Genomic DNA, 16,024 nt, shown 5'->3' with positions numbered 1-16,024 from the left:
TGGCCTGCTGTGTTCATCCAGCTCTACACCTTGTTATCCTCATAATGGTAGCCTGAGTCTCTGGATTACAAGTTCTGTGATCCTACATCGCCGCTTTCACCATCGTACTGTTGTGGTTCTAATATAGGAAACACAGGCACGCTGTGCCCAGCAAGATCCTAGTGACAAAAATGGGTTATGATCGTGTGTTTTAGTGATATTGGTTGAGTCATAAATACTTTTTAGGACAAGAGAGACCTCCTCCCTGAGTTAGTGACGTATGAGAAGGAAACGCTTTGCATCTGATAAAACAAAACCTAATGATGCTTAGGTGTCAGTTGTCTCTCCCCATCTTAACTGTACTTCTATTCCCTTCCTGCAGCTCAAGTACATTCAGGACTTCCAGCAGGAAAAAGGGAATTTTGGGCAGGCAATGGCCAAATTCAGGTACTATTCACTGTTCTGTTGACAACTGTTCTCAAATGTCTGTCTGTTTGTCTCTCTTCGATGCCCTTGATCTAATGTCTCCGTAGTCAAATATCCTGCACATTGTCTTCATCAACTGGTACTTGATCAACAGCACATTAGTGAAGAGCATTCCAGGATTATTTTGGTTTACTTCCAATACCATTTCCCCGCATGACTGAATGCACAGGTAATAATGACCAGCCTTGCCAACAATGGGCAGCCTTGTGCTGTGGGTCATCAGCAGTAGCAGCAGAATTGTACACTGACACGATCTGTAACCATATGGCATGTCATAGTCCCCTATTTCAACCATTACCATCAGGCCAGGGGATCAACACTGGTTCAATGAAGAGTGCAGGTGGGCGTGCCAGGAGCAGCACCAGACATATCTAAAAGTGAGATGGCAACCTGGTGAAGCTACAGAACAGGACTACTTGGATCCATACTTGGATGCCAAACAGCATAAGCAGTAAGTGATAAACTGAGCCAAGCGATTCTTCAGCCATCAGATTTAAGATCTTCAGTCCTGCCACATCCAGTTATGAATGGTGGTGGGCAATTAAACAGCTCACTGGAGGAAGAGGAGGCTCCACAATATCCTTATTCTCAATGATGGAGGAGCACAGCACATTCGTGCAAATAATAAGGCTGACTCGTTCTCAGCAATCTTCAGCCATAAGTGCTGAGTGGATGATCCATCTTGGTCTCCTCCAAAGATCCCCAGCATCACAGATACCAGTCTTCAGCCAATTCAATTCACTCCACATGATACTGCAAAGGCTATGGGCCCTGTCAGTATTCCAGCAATAGTACTAAAGACATGACCTCCAAAATTCGCCAAGTTGTTCCACTACAGCTACCACACTGACACCAACCAGACAGTAGAGTCATTGAAACCTACAGCACAGAGAAAAGGCTGTTTGTCCCATCAAGTGTGTGCTGGTCAAAAACAACCACTGAGCAATTCTAATCCTATTTCCCAGCACTTGCCCTGTAACCTTGTATGCCTTGGCATTGCAAGTACACATCTAAATACTTCTGAAATGTTGTGAGGGTTTCTGCCTTATGGATTATGGATTCCAGATTCCTACCACCCTCTGAGTGAAAAAGCTTTTCCTCACATCTCCTCTAAACCTCTGCCCCTTACCTTAAATCTATGCCCCTGGTCATTGATCCCACCGTCATGGGGAATTGTTTCTTCCTGTCTAGCCTATCCATGCCCCTCATAATTTTATACATTTCAGTCGTGTCCCTGTCAATAGTTTATGCTCCAAGTCTGTCCCAGTCTGTCCAATCTCTCATCACGGAAACTCACTAGCCCAGGCAACATTCTGGTAAATTTCCCCTGCACCCTCTCCAGTGCTATCACATTCCTCCTATAATGTGGATTCCAGAACTGAACACAGTACTCTAGCTGTGACCTAACCAATATTTTATACAGTTCCAGCATAACCTCCCTGCTCTTAAAACTTTATGGCTAATAAAAGTAAATATACTATATGCCTTCTTAACCACTTTATCCACCTTTCCCAGTATCTTAAGGGACTGGTGGACAAATAGACGAAGATCCCTCTGTACCTTGGTGCTGCCCAAGGTCATACTGTTCATCATGTATTATCTGGGCAATTTTCCACATTGTCAAGGGATATCCTGTACACAAAAAGCAGGACAGTCCAACCCGTCCAGTTACTGCCCCTTCAGTCTACTCTTGATCATCAGTAAAGTGATGGAAGGTGTCACTAACGGTGCTATCAAGCAGCACCTGCTCAGCAATAACCTGCTTAGTGACGCCCAGTTTGGGTTCCGTCAGGGCCACTCAGCTCCTTACCTCAATACAGCCTTAGTTCAAACATGGATCTACGTCTCATGAGTGAATTTTAAAAAAAGAACACAGTCCAAGAATAAACAAAAAAAATGAGAACAGTACTAATGTCAACAAAACACCAAACAGCCAGGCTTTATGTGGAATTGATGTTATATCATATCATAGGAGATAATCTGTTGATCTAAACCATAACCCAGTGAGAGTCAGTGTGTGTATGTCAGCGTGACCCATTCCCCAGTACAAGTCAGTGTGTGTGGCAGTGGGGGGGCGTCCTGTACCTGAATGAGAGTCAGTATGTGTGCGATCCTATACCCCAATGAGATTTGCTTTCAGTATAAGGGAGAATCACAGAATTGTTACTGTGCAGAAGGCAGCACGGTGGCTCAGTGGTTAGCACTGCTGCTTCATAGCACCAGGGACCGAGGTTCGATTCCAACCTTGCGTGACTGTCTGTGTGGACATTCTCCCCGTGTCTGCGTGGGTTTCCTCTGGGTGCTCTGGTTTCCTCCCACAGTCCAAAGATGTGCAAGTTAGGTGGATTGGCCATGCTAAATTGCCCATAATGTTCAGGGATGTGTAGGTTAGGTGCATTAGCCACGGAAAATGCAGGATTACAGTGATAGGATAGTGGGATGGGGATGGGTCTGGGTCTGGGTGAGCTGCTCAAAGAGGGAGGCATGGCCTCGTGGTAGTATCGCTGGACTGTTAATCCAGAGACCTAGATAACGTTCTGGGGACCTGGATTTGAATACCGCCATGGTAGATGGTGAAACTTGAATTCAATAAATATCTGGAATTAAGAATCTAATGATGACTGTAAACCCATTGTCGACTGTCGGAACAACCCATCTGCGTCACTAATGTCCTTTAGGAAAGGAAACTGCCATCCTTACCTGGTCTGGCCTACATGTGACTCCAGACCCACTGCAATGTGGTTGACTCTTAACTGCCCTCTGGGCAATTAAGGATGGGCAATACATGCTGCCCAGCCAGCAACGCTCTCATCCCATGAATGAATAAAAGAAAAAAAATGCTCTTCAGAGGGTCGGTGTGGACTTGTTGGGCTTAATGTGAGGATTCAATGATTCTCTGATTCTAGGAAGGAGGCTGCTTGGCCGAACATGTACACACTGTTTCTGTTGCCTTGGGCCAATATCCTGCCTTTTCCCCATATCGCTGCTCACCATTTCTGTGCAAATAATCATCCAATACTTGAACCTGCGTTTTCAGGCAGTGTATTCCATGCCCTGACTATATGCTGTGTGAGAAAGTTGTTTCTCACATCACCCTTGCTTCATTTATGCATCATTTTAATCTGTGTGTCTCTTTCTTTTTAAACCAGCAGGAGCAGCTTCTCCCGATCAACTCAATCCAGCCCACTCATGATTTTTAAAAACCCTTATCAGATCGCCTGTCCGCTGCCTTCTCTCCAGGGAGAACAGTCCCAACGTAGAATCTCTACAATGTGGAAACAGGCCATTCGGCTCAACAAGTCCACACCAACTCTCTGAAGAGCTTCCTACCCAGACCTCTTCCCCTACTCTATCCCTGTAACCCAGCATTTCCAATAGCTAACCCACCTAATCTACACAATCCTGAACAGTATATGGGTAATTTAGCATGACCAATCCATCTAACCTGCACATCTTTGGATTTCAATTTATCCTTATCACTGAAGTAAAATGGGAAACTAATGAGGTAGGGTAGCGGCAATTATATTAATTTCTTTAAATTATTTGTGTTCCTAGGGATGAACATCCTGATCTCATTGAAGAACAGAGAAAATCGGATATTCCTGAAAAGCCAAAGACACCCCAGCAGTTATGGTATAATCATGAGAAAAAGGCGTTCCTGAAAGCTCACCCTGAGGTAAAGGACACAATTCACTTGTATTAGTGAACTTGAGAAATTTAGCCATCTTAATCTGCTCCCTGAATGGTGGATTGCTTCTTCCTTAGTCACCTTGCAGTTACATTTCAGGACTACATCAGTTATAGTAATACTGTCATGTGGATTGGAGTTGTATTGAAAGCAGACCTGGTGGGTTTGGGGCATTCCCTTTACTGCAGGCCATCGTGACCCAGTACATTTTGTTTGAAAATCAGCTTTTTTCATAGTGTTTCTTCCTCTTGCCGGATCACAAATTACTGTTCTTAGTTGCTTAACTTACAATGCCAGCATTCACTGCCCATTCCTGTTTGCACTTAAAAAGGTGATGGTGACCTGATCTGCTGCAGTCCATGTGCTGTAGGTTGACCCTCAATGCCCTTGGGCAGGGAGTTCCAGGACTTTGATCTAGTGACAGCAAAGGAACAATGATATATTTGCAAGTCAAGATGGTGACTTTGGCTTAGAATCCCTACAGTGTGGAAACAGGCCCTTCGGCCCAACAAGTCCACATCGAACCTCAGTACATCCACCCAGACCCATCCCCCTATAACCCACCTAAGCTAGGCATCCCTGAACACTATGGGCAATTTAGCATGGCCAATCCACCTAACCTGCACATCTTTGGACTGAGGGAGGAAACCAGAGCACCCGGAGGAAACCCACGCAGACACAGGGAGAATGTGCAAACTCCACACAGAGAGACACCCGAGGCTAGAATCGAACCTGGGTCCCTGGTGCTGTGAGGCAGCAGTGCTAACCACTGTGCCACCGTGCCGCCCCACTTCCGCTTGGAAGTGGTGACATTCCCATGTATCTGCTGCCCTTGTCCTTCTACATAGAAACATTTTAAAAAAGGAAGCTGCCTTACATAGAAACATAGAAATTAGGAGCAGCCCATTCAGCCCTTCATGCCTGCTCCATCATTCAGTATGATCATGACTGATCATTCAACCTTGTTCTTGCTTTCTCCCTATACCCTATGATCGCTTTAGCCTTAAAAACTAATTCTAATTCTTTAAAACATTCAATTTTTTTGGTCACAACCGCTTTCTGTTGAAGAGAATTCCACGACTTACTACTCTCATGGTGAAGAAATTTCTCCTCATCTGAGTCCTAAATGGCTCATCCTTATCCTTAAACTATGACCCCTAGTCTGGACTCCCCTGTCATCAGGAACATCCTTCCTGCATTTACTCTTTGTTGAGGGTACTTCACCTCAAATTACCTTCTAATTCAGCTCCTTATTAAGAAATCTGACAATCAAGTACTGAAACAATAATTCAAACTTTATTGCGTGTAGCAATCAGAATAAGACCCCTCAAGTAAGCAAGAATAAGCCTGCAACCCAATTTAGCTATTACCTGATTAGTGGTGAAATCTGACCAGGACTTCAGCCAACGGGGATCAGTCTCTGGAAGTTTCCAATGTTTGGACCTTCTGCAGTGTTGTTCTTTAAAGTTCTGCTGTTGAGTTATTCTGGTGTTCGATTCTTATGTAGATTTTTCTCCTTCAGTTGCTGAGATGATGTCTTGATTTCTTTCGAGTCTTTCCTTGAGTTACTGCAAGACTGCAGCTGACTTCCTTTTCAAAAGTAATTTCTTTATTTCTTGTTACATTTGGCCTTAACTGTCTGTTTGAAGACACAGCTTTCCTGTAGTTAACTCTTTAAATTCTTCTGCAGGGTAATCAGTTATCCATGTGGCATAAAGCAGCCAGTTTGCCAGACAGGTGTCAAAGCACATTGTTTATGTAATCTCAGCAAAATGTGGCTAATTGCTTGAGTCTCTGTGTAACAGCTTTTCTTTGTTTCTTAACAGCTAATTCCAGACAGAGTTAGTGCTGTGTGTAATAGCATATCTAGTGTTGATTCGTCCAATCCATGAACAGTAATTAAAATTCTGAAGTCTATAATATCACACCTGCCTAGTCCTGTTAGAATTTTATAGGTTTCTATGAAATTCCCCCTCATTCTTCTAAACTTCAGAGAATAAAATCCTAACTGATCCAGTGTCTTGTCATATGCTATTCCTGCTATCCCAGAATGGTAGAACTCAATCTAGGATTTGGAAGGTGCTGTCTAAGGAGCCTTGGCAAATTTCTGCATTCAACCTTGTAGATTGTACACATTGCTGCTACTGAGCGTCAGTGGTGGAGGGAGGGAGTGTTTGTGGATGTGGGGCCAATCAAGCGGGCCACTTAGTTCTGCATGGAAACTTGAATGTTGATTGGAGCTTCACTGCTAACATGTACCTTGTTAATGGAGAGACATTGAGGAATCAGAACTTTAATTGTTTGCTGAAGAATTCCGAGCCTTCGACCTGTTCTTGTAGTCCCTGTATTTGTATAGCTAGTCCAGTTCAGTTTCTGGTCAACCCCCAGGAAAATTATAGTGTGGGATTTGGTGATGGTAATGCTATTGAACGTTAGCTTCTTGTGGGAGATGGCTAATGCCTGACATTTGTGTGGTGCAAATGTTACTTGCCACTTTATCAGCCCAAGCCTGAATATTGTCCAAGTCTTACTGCATTTGGACACTGATTGCTTTCCTGTCTTTGGATCTCTTCACCTTTTTGTTTTCCTCCCACAACCCCTCTCCTGCAATTTATCCTGTAAGAATTCTGTAGGTTTCAAAGCAACCACCTATTCTTTTAAACTATAGAGGACACAGCCATAGTCTCCTCAGGCTATCCTTGGAGCCTAGGGATTGGTGTGGTGAACAATCACCAATCTCTCTATGGCAAGTATGTCCTCCCTTTGGTAAGGAGACCAAAACCTGTATATGATACTGCAGGTGTGGATCTTATAAAGGCTGTTAACAACCGCAGCAGGACATCTTCACTCCAATGTTTTAGAATAAATCAAAACCAAAAGAGCATATTATGTTTGAGTGACGGCCGTACGGTAGCACTGTCAAATAATGATCAAGATTAGACTGATAATGTGAAAGTTAGTCCAGTTATATTCGTCCTGCTTTTCACGAACAGGCCATACCTAGGCAGTCATTCTGCATAAAAACCGAAAGAGCTGTGGATGCTGTAAAACGTTTGAGTTCTGAGGAAGGGTCACCAGACCTGAAACATTAAGTCTGATTTTTTTCTTCACAGATACTGCCAGACCTGCTGAGCTTCTCCAACTAATTCTGTTTTTGTTCCACCATTCTACATGCTGGCTTGATGCAGTGGGACAATCTGGATATGGGCTAATTCTAAAGCATAAGTCTTCAGTACGATTGCTGGAATGTTGTTAGCCTAATGTCCTTGTAGTGTCCAGTGCCTTCAGCCATTTGTGATAGCAGGTGGAGTGAATTGATTTGGCTGAATCGCCAACTTCTGGTGCCTATGATCCTTGGATGATCTGAGTTTGGATTCAAATTCAAGGGATGATACTCATTCATTGCTGTATTTCTGTTTTCAGGTGAGTCCAAAGGAGCTAAAGGATGCCCTTCGCAGACAGTGGTCTCAGCTGTCTGATAAAAAGAGGCTGAAGTGGATCAGCAAAGCCCTGGAGCTGCAGAAAGAGTACGAGGTAATGATACTAATCACCAAGCGACTCTTGTCGAAATAGATCATTGTTAAGTGTGAGATGCAGAGAAAAACAACAACAAAACCTTTGGAGGATCAGTGCAGAGTGAGTACTGCACTATGCACTATCAGAGGACCAGTGTTGACAGATTTATTGATGGAGAGCTGCAGTTTTTGATGTGGAATATTCCAAATGAAACATTAAACCAAGGATCTTTGATTTCTCTCAACCTGACATAAAATATCTTTGGCCAGTATTTGGAAGATCATCATGGGAAATCTCCCTGTTCTCCTGACCAACATTTATACATTAAATAAGTTTATAAGCACAATAATTTTAACAGACAGTTCATGAGACTTTATTCTGAACTTTTTTTAGGCATCAATGAGAGTTTATGTGGAAGCTCACCCAGAACTGAACTTTGAAGAACCTGTCAAGTCGATTCTAACCAAAGCTGAGAGACAGCTGAAAGATAAATTTGATGGACGTCCTACAAAGCCACCACCGTGCGTATTCTTTACTCCTGACTTGCTCCAGTTCTCACTGGGCTTTACAGGCCCACAAATTGTCCTTGGCTACAGCTCCATATAGTCAGCAGCTGGTGATCAGGAGCAGGGAGTCTTGGTGATTTGTCATTTTATTCTGTTTTCCGAATCCAGAACCCAAGCTCTATGAAATACTTCAGTATTCCTTTAGTTACAGCTGGCACCTAGTGTTGGGAATCCAAACTGAATTACAGGTCAGGGTTAGAGAGAGAGTAAAGCGCTCTCTACACTGTCCCTGTCAAACACTCCCAGGACAGCAACACCAAGGGATTAGATAGAGAGTAAAGCTCCCTCTGTATTGTCCCCCATCAAACATTTCTAGGACAAATGCAACATGGAGTTAGGTACAGAGTAAAGCTCTCTCTACACTCTTCCCATCAAATAGTCCCCAGACAGATACAGCATAGGGTTAGATACAGTGTAAAGCACCCTCTACACAGTTTCCACCAAACAGTCCCAGGACAGGGACAGCATGGGGTTAGATACAGAGTAAAATCTGAAGTGCTGTGCTGCTCTCAGGCTGAAGATCTGAATCTTGTTCTTACTGCAGGAATGGGTACTCATTGTACTGTGCAGAACTGATGGTTAACATGAAAGATGTTCCCAGCACTGAGCGTATGGTGCTATGCAGCAAGCAGTGGAAGGTCATGTCACAGAAAGAGAAGGATACTTACCAGAAACGCTGTGAACAGGTGAGAGACAGACTGCTTCACAGTTTTCTGTGAAACGTCACTGAATTCAACAGTTTGGCAGTTCAGACAGTGGCACACGGGAATGTCATTGGACCAGCAAACTGGCTTTTGGTAACTAAGCACAGGCTATTGAACATAACGTAGGAAATAGTAGCAGGAGTTGGACATTCAGCATATTGAGCCTACTGCACCATTCAGTACAATTATAGCAGATCATCTACCTCAGTGCCAAGTTCCTGCACTCTCCCATACCCTTTGATATCATGAATATTGAGAAATCTATTACTGTCTTTTGTGAACATACTCAATGATTGAGCTATGACCAGAATTTCAAAGATTCACCACTTTCTGAGTGAAAGGTTTTCTCCTCATCAGAGTTTTGAGTAGCTTGCCATTTATTCTGAGATTGTATGACCATAGATAGTAAAACATAGGAGCAAAGTAGGCCATTCACCCCATCAAGTCAGCTGCTCCACTAAATTAGATCATGGCTGATCAGATAGTCCTCAACTCCCACTTTCTTGCCTTATTCCCACAACACTTGATTCCTTTAATGTTTTGAAATCTGTCTATCGTAGCATTGACTGCCATCTGCAGTAAAGAATTCCATAAATTGACTACCATCTGAGAAAAGAAATCTTCAACCCTGTCTTAAATGGGCAACTCATTATTCTGAGTTTAGGCCTTCTGGTCCTAGACTCCCTCAAGTGGAAAACGTTTCTACATCTAGCCTGCCAAGTCCTGTAAAACTTATATATTTCAATAAGATTGCCTCTCATTTTTCCAAACTGTAATGAGTACAGGCCTAACCAACTCTCCTCAAAGTAAATCCCTCCATAACCGGGATCAACTTAATGACTCTTCTCTGGACTGTCCCAATATCTTTCCTTTAATAAGGAACTAAAACTATTCACAGTATTCCAGCTGTTGCCTGACTAATGTCTTGTATAGTTTTATCAAAATCCCTACTTTTATACTCCATTCGCTTTGAAATAAGGGCCAGCATTCCATTTGCTGTCCCCATTATCTGGTGAACTTGGGTGCTAACTTTTTTGTGATTTATGCACTGGAACCCCAGATCTCTCTCAACTGCAGTGTTTTGCATTCTTTCCACATTTAAATAATATTTAGCTCTTCTATTTGCCTACCTCATATTTCCATACAATAAAATCCAAACCGAGTTATGACCAGTCCTTAGAGTCAAAAAAACTGCAGATACTGGAACCCAAGATAGACAAACGGGAGGGAGCGGTCAGCGTTTCAGGTATTGCCCTTCTTTTGGACTTAACCTGACTATATCCCTCTGAAGACTCTTTGTCATCCTCATCACTTGCCTTCCCATCTATTTTGTGTCATCTACAAACTTGGCTACATAACATTCACTTACCTCATCCAAAGTCAGGAATATATATTGTAAATAATTGTGGCCCCAGGACTGATCCCTGTGGCACTCCACTAGTTACATATTACCTGAAAATGGTCCCTTTATGCCTGCTGTCTATCTTATATCCATGCTAATGTATTACCCCAGTACTTTTATCTTAAGTAACCTTATGTGTAGTACCTTACTAAATGTCTTTTGGAAATCCACATATATTATATCTACTGATTCCCTTTATCCTGTTACCTCCTTAAAGAACTGTAATAAAATTTGTTAGACATGATTTCCTCTTCATGAAGCCAAGCTGACTCTGCTGGATTATATTATGTATTTCTAAATGCTCTGCTACTGTATATTTTATGACGGACTCTGATGTTTTTCCAATGAAAGATGTTAAGCCTTTTGTAACCTTTTTTGTGATCTCCATCCTTTTTGAATGAGGGAGTTGGCAATTTTCCAATCCTTTTGAGGAATTTCCAGAATCTGAGGATTACTACCAGTGCATCCACTATCTCTATAGCTACTCCCTCTAAAATCCTAGAAAGTAACCTTCAGTTTGGAGGACTTATTAGCCTTTAGCCCCATTAGTTTCCTTGGCACTTTTTCTGGTTGATACTTAGCCCCTCGAATATTTAGTAATTTTGGAATGTTATTAGTGTCTTCTCCTGTGAAGACTAATGCAAAATATTTATTCAACTCCTTATCATTTCCTGGCTTCCATTATTATTTCCCCACCCTCATTCTCTAATGGACTGATGTTCACTGTTGACTTTATCTTCCTTCTTTTAATGCCTCCCCTTGATCCTCCCCTTCATAGACTGTGTCTCAAAACCTCACTGTCAGCCCAATCCTGCACTATGTGTTCAACTAGATGGGGAAATGAATACCATGCTGCCATTATTATACATATCTTAAGAACCAACAAATGGAAATAGTTTAGAGATCAGAGTGATTTGCTATTTCAGTCAATAATTCAGGCACTGTGTTCTGTTATCATTAGAACGGAACAACTACTGGAGTCAAACCTAGCAGAAAGGAAAAAACCGATAAAACTGTGGATGTTGTAAGTCAGAAACAGAAATTGCTGGAAAAGCTCAGCAGGTCTGGCAGCATCTGTGGAGAGAAATCAGAGTTAACATTTCGGGTTGTGTGACCTTTTATCAGAACTTAGCAGAAAGGAAGATGGTTGTGGCTGGAGGTCAGTCAGCTCAGCTCCAGGACATGTCTGCAGGAGTTCCTCAGGGAACTGCTCTAGGCTCAACCACCTTCAGCTGCTTCATCAATTACCTTCCCTCCATCTTAAAGTCAGAAGTGGGGATGGTCGCCAATGATTGCAGAATGTTCAGCACCATTTGCAACTGCACAGATACTGAAACAGTCCATATCCAAATCATCAAGATCTGGATAATATCCAGAATCCAAGGTCTGTGAAATCAGTTGTGTGTTCCCTTAATTAGGGCTGACACCCAGTGTCTTGAACCCAAACTGGATTACACCTCGGAGTTAGAGAGAGAGTGACGCTTCCTCAGATATTGAAACAGTCTATGCATCAAGATCTGGATAATATCCGGAACTTAAGTTTGAGCTTTGATCAATTTTGATCTAAGTGGAAGTAACTTTCATGCCAACAAAAGCCAGTCAATGACGATTTCCAACAAGTGAGAATGCTTTGTCTCTTGATATTCAATGGCATCACCGTCGCTGAATCCAACGCTGTTAATATCCTCGGGGTTGCCAATGACCAGAAACTGAATTGGACTCGTCCTATACATACATATAAAAACAGTGGCTAAATGATCAGCTCAGAAGCGAGGAACACTATAGCAAGTAACTCACCTCCTGACTCCCCAAAACCTGTCCACCATCTATAAAGCACAAGTCAAGTGTACGATGGAATATTCCCCATTTGCTAGATGAGTGCAGCTGCAACAACACTCGAGGCTTTACACCATCCGGGTCAAGCAATCCACTTGATTGGCACCACATCCGCAAGCATCCACTCCTCCACACCCACACTCAGTAGCAGCAATGTTTACCATCTACAAGATGCATTCAATAGCTCAGCAAGGCTCCTAAAATTTTGAACTCAACCTCTCTTTGTCCTTGCGAGTTCTGCCTCTCACTACACTCTGGAGAAAGAGGATTTTCTGGAATTCAGGTTGAACTTGATAATGAATGTTTTAGATTTTCAGACCAAAGATATGCAGGTTACATGGATTTGCCATGCTAAAGTTGCCCGTAGTGTCCAGGGATGTGCAGCCTAGGTGCATTTAGCCATGGGATATGCAGGGTTACAGGGATAGAGTAGAAGGGTGGGTCTGGGTGGGATGCTCTTCGAGGGTCATTGTGGACTTGATGGACTGAATGGCTGGCTTCCACACTGCAGGGATTCTGTGATATATGGCCTTGGCTCTGCTCTTAGCTGCAAGTGAAGCTGATTGTGTCTGTCCTATTGAATTGTTTCATAATTTTAAAGATCTCTATTAGCTGATTCTTCTGGCATTTTAACAGAGAGTCCCAGCATATTCATTCTTTCTGGTAAATATATCCTGTCAGTTATCATGGAAATAATTGGTGTCTCTCCTGTTCCCAATAACCTTTTACTATTTTAAAAATTTGATCATGGATTGACGGCATCGTTGGTAAGGCCAGTGTTTATTGCTCCCCCCCCAATTAGAAACATAGAAACGTTGAATATAGGTCCAGCACTTAGAGCCTGCTTCGCTATTCAGTATGACTATGGCTCATCATCCAATTCAGTACCCTGTTCCCACTTTCCAATATCTGTTGCCACCTCAAGTCCTAAGAACAACATCTACATCTTTCTTGAATGTCTTCATTGTTTTGGCCTCAACTGGCGCACCACTGTCAGGGTGAAGAAGTTCCACCCCAACTCTGTCTTAAAAGTCCTACCCTTGGACTGTGACCCCTGGTTCTGCACTCCCCGCTCATCAGGAACATCCTTCCTGCATCTACCTACATCCTGTCACGTCCCGTTAAAATCTTAAATATTTTCTAGGAGGTACTCTCTTCCCCCTTACTCCCACCACCCCCACCCCCCCCCCCCCCCCCCCCCCCCCCCCCCCCCCCCCCCCCGCCCCATTACATAGGCCAGAGGTCAGCAAATTTCCTTCCTTCAAGGACGTGAGTGAACCACATGGGTTTTCATGACAATCAATTCACACTCATTGTGAGCCAAGGCTATACTTAGAATTTCAAATTTATGAATTGAATTTCAATTCCACCAATGCCATGGAGGGCTTTAACCCCAAAGCATGAGCTGTGGCCTCTCAATTACCATCCAGTGACATTATAACAATGACATAATTTAAAAATAATGATCCCTCTATTGCCTGTGACTCTCATTTATGATACTTCCACAGAAAAAGAAGCTTTACGAGACAGAGATGCAGCGATTCCTTGAAGTGAGTAAATAGTGTTTCCTGTGGTGTTGGTATCTGCATTCTAAACTGTGCCGTACCTGACCTGGGAGTATTTAATTGGGACTGTGTGGAGGGACCTTTACTCTGTATTTGTGTCTGTTGTGTCTACCTTCTTTGATGGGGACAGTGTGGGGAGATTTACTCGTGTGTTTGTATGGTACGTGTTTCACTATTATTCAGCATCTTTCTATGCATTGTCAGCTTCCAGCTACCGCTCCCCCCCAGCCCCCCCCAGTTTCTGTGTTTTGTTTGGTAAATTAATATTCATGCTTAAATGTTACTATTTCAGAGTCTCCCAGATGAAGAGCGGGAGAGGGTGTTACAGGAGGAGAAGATTGGCGGCAGCAAAATAACAAGCAACGTAACAACAAACGCACAGAATAATGGCCCTCAGCGAACAAAACCTGGCAGCCCCACCTCACCAGCCTCACCAACCAGCAAGGTCAGTTCCAGATGGCACAGGTGGGAGCATGAAGGGCCAAACAGCCATTCGCTCTTCAATCACATTGTGGCCAATCGTTGACCGACTTGTCAAATATCCTTCGGTCCTGACACGACAAAACCTCCATCAGTCCCAGTCCCGAAAGTTTCAACCACATTTGGAGAATTGTGTTCAGTTCTGGGCACCTTATTTAAGGAAGGTTGTTAAAGTCCTGAAGAAGTTCAAAGGAGACTTACTGGAATGATACCAGGAATGAATGATTTTAGATACAAGGCGAGATTAGAGATTGGGTTTATTCTCCTTGGAGCAGAGAAGATTAAGAGGAGACCTTATTGAGGTGCTCAAAATTATGAACAGTTTTGACAGGATAAAGAAGAATATTCTGTTTCCACTAATTGGTATGTCAGTAACTAGGGAGCACAATTTCAAGGCAGTCAGCAAGAGAGTTAAGAGTGTGATGAGGAGAAACTTCTTTACTCAGAGAGTTGTTAGGTTTTGGAATGTGCTGCCTAGGAGAGTGGTGGAGGCAGATTCTATAGGAGATTTCAAAAGAGCTGGATATATATTTGAAAGTGATGAATTTAGGCTATGGAGATAGGGCTAGAGGATGGAACTAGCTGGGTAGCTTGTTCGGGAGCTGGTAAAGGCACAATGAGTCAAATGGCCTCCTTCTGTACTATAAATTTCTGTTTCTAATCAACTCCCAGCATACAAACATATGAATAAGGTACAGGAGGTGGCCACTTTGCCCATCAAGCATGCTCCACCGTTTAGTGAGATAATGACAGATCTGATTGTAACCTTGACTCTACATTCCTGCCTTCCCCCAATAATCTTTTTACCACTTCCTTACCAAGTATCTATCTTCATCATCCACAACTTTTCCATTTTGGGGTTCAGGGTGGTGACAGCAGAGTGTGTTCCAGGCTTTTATTCCCCTTTGCTTGAGGAAGTGCTTTGTGATATCAGCGCTAAACAACCTGGCTTGACTTTTGAGGTTGTACCCCCTTGTCCTGGACTTTAATTCCCCAATGTACCCTTTCAACTCTTTATTTTTTGATCTACATTAGATTACCTGCCTACATTCTAAATTAAATGAAAGCAATGTTTATTAAGACAGTTCTCATAAGTTAAGCCATTAAACCCTGTCCTATTCTGATGAATCTGCACTGCACCCTCTCCAAGTTGATTCTGAGGTGTGATGTGCAGAATTGAACCCGGAAGTTTTCTCTGAGAATTTTGCAATTATGGAACACTGCCTCAGAAGCTGGCAGAGGGAAACATACAATATTTTTGAGTAGTTAGATTCTTGTTAGGAAATGGAATCTAATTTGTCAGAGGTTACTGCACTTTGGCTCTTTGAGCAAGGTTCTCAATAATCATTACTTCTATCGGTTTGTATACGAATACTTTTGAGATCTTACTAAGATGAAGCAAGTGTTAAGTGGCCTCTAATTCTGGACTGAGTCAAACAGGATCCATCCTTTCCGTACCCAGCTTATCAAGACCACTTAAAGATGTTATGATCTCCACTGTCACACCCTCCCCCCCACCTTGCCCCCCCCCCACCCCGCCCTCCCCCCACCCCCCGCCCCTCCCTTCCCCCACCGCCCCTTCCTTCCCCCACCGCCCCTTCCTTCCCCCACCGCCCCTTCTAAATTGTCCAGCCTTTCATTAAAAAAACAACCCATTCATTTCAGGTATCTCGTAAACCTCCTGTGAACTGCCTGCAGTGCATATGTGTACTTAACTAAGGAGACCAAACCTGCCTGCAGTACTTAAGAGATAGTAGGAACTGCAGATGCTGGAGAATCTGAGACAACAAGGTGTCGAGCTG

General features: G+C 43.1%; 1 protein-coding gene across 1 annotated transcript in view; it reads left to right on the top strand.

The window, feature by feature from the left end:
* ubtfl (upstream binding transcription factor, like) overlaps window positions 1-16,024 on the top strand; it is a 39,625-nt gene that overhangs the window by 3,842 nt on the left and 19,759 nt on the right. Inside the window, exons 5-11 of the mRNA XM_020524009.2 lie at window positions 362-426; window positions 4,021-4,141; window positions 7,577-7,687; window positions 8,063-8,190; window positions 8,780-8,921; window positions 13,686-13,727; window positions 14,035-14,187. Coding sequence (XP_020379598.1) covers window positions 362-426; window positions 4,021-4,141; window positions 7,577-7,687; window positions 8,063-8,190; window positions 8,780-8,921; window positions 13,686-13,727; window positions 14,035-14,187 — 762 coding nt within the window. The remainder of the gene's footprint in view (window positions 1-361; window positions 427-4,020; window positions 4,142-7,576; window positions 7,688-8,062; window positions 8,191-8,779; window positions 8,922-13,685; window positions 13,728-14,034; window positions 14,188-16,024) is intronic.

The sequence above is a fragment of the Rhincodon typus genome, chromosome 4 (genome assembly GCF_021869965.1).
Source record: "Rhincodon typus isolate 14 chromosome 4, sRhiTyp1.1, whole genome shotgun sequence".
Taxonomy (NCBI): Eukaryota; Metazoa; Chordata; class Chondrichthyes; order Orectolobiformes; family Rhincodontidae; genus Rhincodon; species Rhincodon typus.
The sequence above is the reverse complement of the archived record's forward strand: the minus strand, read 5'-3'. Positions and strand labels throughout refer to the sequence as shown.